Source organism: Poecilia mexicana, unplaced genomic scaffold (assembly GCF_051168715.1).
Source record: "Poecilia mexicana isolate PSO_F unplaced genomic scaffold, ASM5116871v1 scaffold_5, whole genome shotgun sequence".
Lineage (NCBI taxonomy): Eukaryota > Metazoa > Chordata > Actinopteri > Cyprinodontiformes > Poeciliidae > Poecilia > Poecilia mexicana.
In genome coordinates, this window is record NW_028263374.1 from 18298408 (window position 1) to 18304729 (window position 6322).

The 6322-nt window shown below is 39.3% G+C and overlaps 1 protein-coding gene across 1 annotated transcript; it reads left to right on the top strand.

The window, feature by feature from the left end:
- The first annotated feature begins 70 nt into the window (after positions 1-70).
- Positions 71-3900, top strand: abhd14b (abhydrolase domain containing 14B). Its single transcript, XM_014999174.2, has 4 exons — positions 71-178; positions 1757-1971; positions 2994-3235; positions 3309-3900. The coding sequence occupies exons 2-4, from the start codon at positions 1758-1760 to the stop codon at positions 3486-3488; spliced, it is 636 nt and encodes a 211-aa protein (XP_014854660.1). The 5' UTR covers positions 71-178; position 1757; the 3' UTR covers positions 3489-3900.
- Positions 3901-6322: the final 2422 nt, after the last annotated feature.

A 6322-nucleotide genomic window follows, 5' to 3' on the forward strand; every position in this document is an offset into this window, starting at 1 on the left:
AATAAGCAGTGACACATCGCCCTGTGGTCTGTAGTTGTCCAGAAAGCCGCTAGGGGGCAGTAGGGTCGTGTTTAGCTGAGTTTTCCTTCTTCTCATTTCCCGGGGAGTTAAAGTGAAACTGCTGCTGCTTCCTTGTTCGCATCTTCTTATTTTCTACAGATTAATCATCGCTGTTCGGGTAAGAAATGCTCACATTCTCACCGCGGTTGTCATGAAGGTGCAAATAGCGCGAACTAAATGGAAAATGAGTTAAGGTGGACTTTGATCAAACTCCGAAACTCTGCAAACTTTTTCACGGTGCAGCGATCACACATCAGCTGCAAGCAGTAGAAAGAAAAACATGTGGATGAACAATAAATGGAGACATAAAGCAGATAGACTATGTTGCTTTTTGTGTGTGAACGGCAGATTACCTGCGCGGCAGGTAATCTGCAACCTGTGATTTTATTGCCAATCCCTTATAAATCAGCAGGAAGTCACTTCATCCTATTGTTTCTCCGCTGTATCAGCGGGAATATTTTAGTTTTTGATGCAGTCTCAACAGGTGTTCCTACACTTATCAGAGCTTTTCTAATTTCTGCTTTGGCTCCACTGAGTCTGGAGTCTTTCTGTGCTGGAAAAATACAAAAGTGTTGACCCATGCTCCACATCATCCATTAAATATTTCTCATTTTTACCCTACTTTTATATAGATTTGTGTCATTTTACTTTATTGCTTCTTAAAAGTATTCACTACCGTAGTTTTTACAGCCTGAAATGGATTACAAAGCCTTTTCTTTGGCTTTGAGGCTGTAAAATCCCAGTGAGAGCTCAAAAAAATCTGCAACAATGATCCATAACACGTCGAAGTCCACCTCTGAGTTACGTAAAGCAAACAAACAGAAAAAGATTAAAGTTGCACACTGGTCTAGTCTAAGCCTTTACTAAAACGAAGCACAGATTATTGATTAAGCCATTAATTATCAAAATCTCATCAATATGGTTGAAATAAAAGCATTCTGCAGAGACGAGTGGGACAAGTTGTCTCCACAGCGATGTTAAAAACAGAAATGTATCCAAGTGTAAAAATAAGGCGTGTTAAAATGTAACACGCCTTATGTTACATTTTAACATAAGGCGATGCAGGTTTGCATAGCTTTTCCCCTAATAAATAAAGGAAATCATGACTAAAAAATGCTTTTTGCATTTACTCAGGTTAAAATCAGTTTGAAGATCTGAAACATTTAAATTTAGCAAAGCAAAAAAATAAAAGTTTGAAGGGGAAAATCATTTTTTTACAGAGCTTTGTTTTCAAAAATGCTATTCCAGGTAACAATTAATCTGAGTTGCTGATATGTTACTTAAATTTTAAAGAATATTTCTCACAGAAGGATTAAAGAATATGAATGAACAAATTAATCTGATTTAATGACCGCTTATCAGTTTTAAGATGTTTTTTTAAATCATTTTTATCCATTGAGTTTTGTTTTAGAAAGTAGCGACACCATAAATAAGTCCTCCTGGGGACAGAAAAGGTTTTTATTTTAAATCTGTACTCTGTGCTTCCAGTTCTGCATGTTTGACCGTTTCCCCATAGATTTAAATTAATCAGCCACTGGTTCTTGCAGAAAATGATGAGCTGATATTTCAACCATTCATGCAGCTGTGCTCCAGCAGAAACACTCCTCTCTTTCAGAGGGGTCAGAGTTCAGACTGTGCAACCTAAAGTTATGGGGTTTCCTGTTTAATTCGGCTGGATTTGGTTGTTCCTCTCCAGGATGTCGGCTGTAAAGATGAGCGAGGGCAGTGTGGAGGTGGAGAGCTGCAAAGCTCCACTTTTCTACAGACAGAGCGAGCCGGCCGCGGGAGAAGCAAAGATGTCGGTTCTTCTCCTTCATGGTATTCGTTTCTCATCGGAGAACTGGCTCAACATCGGCACTCTGGAGACGCTGGCCAAAGCCGGCTGCCGAGCGGTCGCCCTCGACCTGCCAGGTGCGTCCAGTGTGAACAAACATCAGATCAGTCAGTCAAAGCACTTCGGTAGTTGCTTCACAAATGCTAAAACTATTGTCATGCGGATGCACACAAATACACCGAATTTAAGACAATAAAAGTTAAAGGGGCAGTATTATGTATTTTCCAGGCACATAGAGCCATTTCGTCACATAATCAAATAATTGTTGTCTGCAGATTTTATTTAAAAAAAGCCAAATATGACTTGAAATCAATGTGGGTTTGTAATTTAACGCCTTGAAATTGGACCTCTGTCTGTTTTTGAGACACCACGTTCAGGAAGTCAACACAACATTGCTCCACTATTAAGCCTTTAGCAACATTTTTACCAACATTGCACTGAGAAGCAGCTCGTATAATGAGCTAGGCTAACGTGCAGCTCCACCAGCTAATTGGTGCTGGCTAGTCTGGGGGAGCTGAGTGGGGGAGTTACACAGGAGGGCTGCTCTGTGAGGCAGAAGTTTGGAAACTGCAGCTCTGAGGGGGAGCTGCGTCTCGGAGGCGGGGCTAGGTCCACTCAGACGTTTTGCACATCTGAATGGAGACTAAAGGATCCATGCAGTCCATGCATGTTTTTGATGAGGGAATAACATAACATGATGGAAAGCTCAAAAAGTTGAGTTTACTTAATCTTTATTTAGAAATAGAAACAACAAAACTCAGAAAAGTAAAGGGATATCAAACCGTTTAGACCAGTGATGTACAAACATTTTCCACTGGGACGACGCTGGCACCTCAGTGGTCAACTTTACCTAATTTAAAACAAAATCATTTTATCTGTGCAGCAATAAATTTAACATGAAACAGAAGAAAAGACTAAATTACTGTTAGTCCAAATAAGGGTCCTAGATATTTGCCTTTGCAAAAAAAAACAAAACAAAAACGGTTTGCATCTTGCTAACTTTTCTGGTTGAATGTTTCTATTTTGTTGGTCTAGAAAACAAATTTCAATCTCCTTTCGGAGTCTTTTCTAAGTCTACTGTGAACTTTCCTGTCCTCAGAACTCGGCCGGTCCAAGTTGGCCAAAGCGCCGGCGTCGGTGGGAGAACCGGCCCCCGCAGCGTTCCTGAAGGAAGTGTGTGAGCAGCTGAGTCTGTGCCCTGTCGTAGTGATCAGCCCGTCACTCAGTGGGATGTACTCCCTCCCTTTCCTCCTGGAGCATCAGCCTCTAATACGAGCCTACGTCCCCGTGGCGCCAATCTGCACTGAAAAATTCACAGCAGAACAGTACCGGAGCGTCAAGGTATTTATGCGAGAACGTGCAGAAAATATGGATTTTTCAAATCTCAAAAAATTAACTCTGTGTGTGCGTTCAGGTCCCGACGCTGATCGTTTACGGCGACCAGGACACTCAGCTCGGAGAGGCGTCGCTCCGCAACCTGAGCAATCTGACGAACCACAGGGTGGTGGTGATGAAGGGGGCGGGACACCCGTGTTACCTTGACGACCCAGACACCTGGCACAAAGCGCTTACCAACTTCCTGGAGACTCTGTGAGGCTCTTCGCTCACTTTCAAGCAAAGAAATTCCAAACTAACACGCAAAGGACTGAAAGGAGCCAAACAAACAAATAACTCACAAGACATAAATGCACTACAAACTGCGCTTGCAAATCAAATCACTGGAAGGTTTTGATGTTTAATACATTCAGAAAGTCAGCGGCTTCTGTGACCACTAAGAAAAATGTCAGAAGTTTGATATCTCTACTTTTGCAGTTAACAGTCTGACCAAATCAATGCCCATTAATTATTTATATGAACTGCTTTAGCTTTTTTTCCCCATACTGCCCTCTTGTGGACTGCATCAGTAACTGTAGGAAAGCTTTAACACCTGAACCTGTTTGTAACTAAACAAATACCAGCATGCACGTCTATTAAAAACCATGAGAAATAAAATTAACTCATATAAAGTTTGTAATTATTTAGCTTTAGTATCTGATATATTAACAGGTTGACTGATTGATGGTTGACTGGAAAACAGACCAAACCAGGATGGTTCTGGTCATTTGACCCCAGTTTCTGTTTCCATCCTTAAATTATGTTTTATTTACTTATATGGACTCCTGATGCTGTGCTTTGCATCACACCTGAAACCGATGTAAAGAATATCTTACCAGATCAAAAGACTGGACTGTTGCTTTGTGATCCAAACTCATATTTTAGATTTAAGTAAATTTTGCATTTAATTTGGAAACTGAAGTCCCAGAGTTTGTGCCAAAAGAAGCACATCATCCAGGTTTCTGGACATCCTCTTATTTGGGAAGCCCTCTGCTGGTTTTGGTCCACTGTAAGGAAAATACCTGGACAGTTCAGAGCCCAACATTCTCGTCTGCTGACGAGCTTTATGCAGATTTTAATTTCCTGCAGGATTTGACACCTGCCCACACTACCAAAGAGTACTGATACTTAAAACTTAATGGCTGTAGTTTGACAGCAAACATATAATTTAAAAGTTGCTTGAATTCACCTGAATAACATGATTAGGTCATAAACAACGCTCTCTCTAATTGTCTGAATCCATAAAGCCATTTATAGCTACTTAATATTTTTGTCCCAAATTTTTTGCCTGCAGACAAATAAACACACCACACAGCTAGATGAAGTGAAAAATATGAACATTATTTAATAACTGATTCTCTGTAATAAACAATTTGAAAATATTTTACAAGGAGTCACAGACACAATATTTTACAAATTTTGCCCTCTTCTTCTTTTTGTTTCATTATTTATTTATTTTTTTTCTTTTAAGCTTCATCTGTACAAAAGAATGGAGCGACATGGACCAGTGCCCAAAAGAGGAGGAGCTAAATCTTCCACGCGCACAAACATTCACGCTCACACACACGTACAATAAGTAAAACAAAAACAGAAAAAAAAAACAATTTCGACGTCAGATCTCAAACTTATCAACAGTGCTGTTTTCCTATATATAATTTTTTTTACGTCACTTTAACTGATTTAACTTTTTTTTTTCTCTAAATGTTGCTGTTTTTTCACACTCTTTGTCAAACATGGTCACATAGCACCAGACTACAGACTACAGAATCACATACGCACGTCTTCCCCACAGAGACGCACCAACACAGAGGCAGCGAGGGTCGCGGGGGGGACGCTCTTTATGAAAACATTGCTTGATGTCTTAAAGCTGATCCCTCCCTCTCATCCCCAAGCTGGTCCAATTTGATATATTTTTTCTGTTTTTTTTTTTGTTTTTTTTTTTGTTATTTTTGGCAAAAGGAAATCTGTCAAACCAGAGAAATCAGATGCGTGTTTCCAGTCGGGATTCACGTAAAGATGAAGCTGCAGGATTCGTCGGTGACCCTCAGTTTGACAGAACCGTGCTGCTCTGTGGAGACCCACTCCCTGAGCTCACTTCTGACATCACACACAGGGAACAGGGCTCCTACGCAATCTCGAAAAAAAGACACGAAATTATGGGATTTGATCTGAGAATTTTCTCAATCTATGATAAGAAATTGAAGTAATTGTTCCATAATTTGAAGTTCTGGATTCCTGTAAAGCTACTAAACATCCCAACTGTTTTCTGACTAAATATAAAGCTCTGGAAAAAATTAAGAGACCACTGAAAACGATCAGTTTCTCAGATTTTACTCGGTATATGTACTCATGTAGATGTTTCAGTAAAATGAACATTGTTCTTTTATTCTATGAACTACTGAGAACATGTCTCTGATATTCCACGCAAAATTTTACTATTTATTTAAATGATAAATGCTCAAAATAACAAAAAAGATGCAGCTTTTTCAGACCTCAAATAATGTAAGGAAAACAAGTTCATATTAATTTAGAAACAACAACACTGATGTTTTAACTCAGGAAGAGTTCAGAAATCAACATGTGGTGAAAAAACCAGGAGTGTATTTTTTCCAGAGCTGTATTTCTAAAATTGACAAAGTTTGCACCACATGTCAGTAAGAAACCAAATAATCCACACATACAAAGAAACGAACGCAAATTCATTTAGAAATTATGTGAAAAATGTATAAAGACTCAGAGAATAAACGTTGATGACTGTTCAGAAAGCAATCCTGCCCCGTGATGGTGCCAATTAATATCATTTGGTTTAAGCCTAATTCATGGTCCATCAAAAGGTTTTCCCATTACCATTACTGCACAAGAAATATCTAATCTGCATCTCTAAATCTTTAAATGTTCCAGTGCACCGCTGGATCCACAATCAAAAAGTAGAAAGAAAATTATTTCACCTTAATCCACATCATTATTGAAGAGAGATAAAACAATAAGAATGATTCACAGAGAGCTTCCAAAATACCTGGGATCAGTAGGTGGAGTGGTTTCATACAAAACATC

What these genes read in the sequence shown, in the direction of transcription:
- abhd14b (XM_014999174.2), top strand. Translation starts at nt 1,758, where the DNA reads ATGTCGGCTGTAAAGATGAGCGAGGGCAGTGTGGAGGTGGAGAGCTGC. An exon ending in GGTCGCCCTCGACCTGCCAG is followed by an intron (nt 1,972 to 2,993) that starts GTGCGTCCAGTG and finishes TCCTGTCCTCAG; the next exon opens with AACTCGGCCGGTCCAAGTTG. An exon ending in AACAGTACCGGAGCGTCAAG is followed by an intron (nt 3,236 to 3,308) that starts GTATTTATGCGA and finishes GTGTGCGTTCAG; the next exon opens with GTCCCGACGCTGATCGTTTA.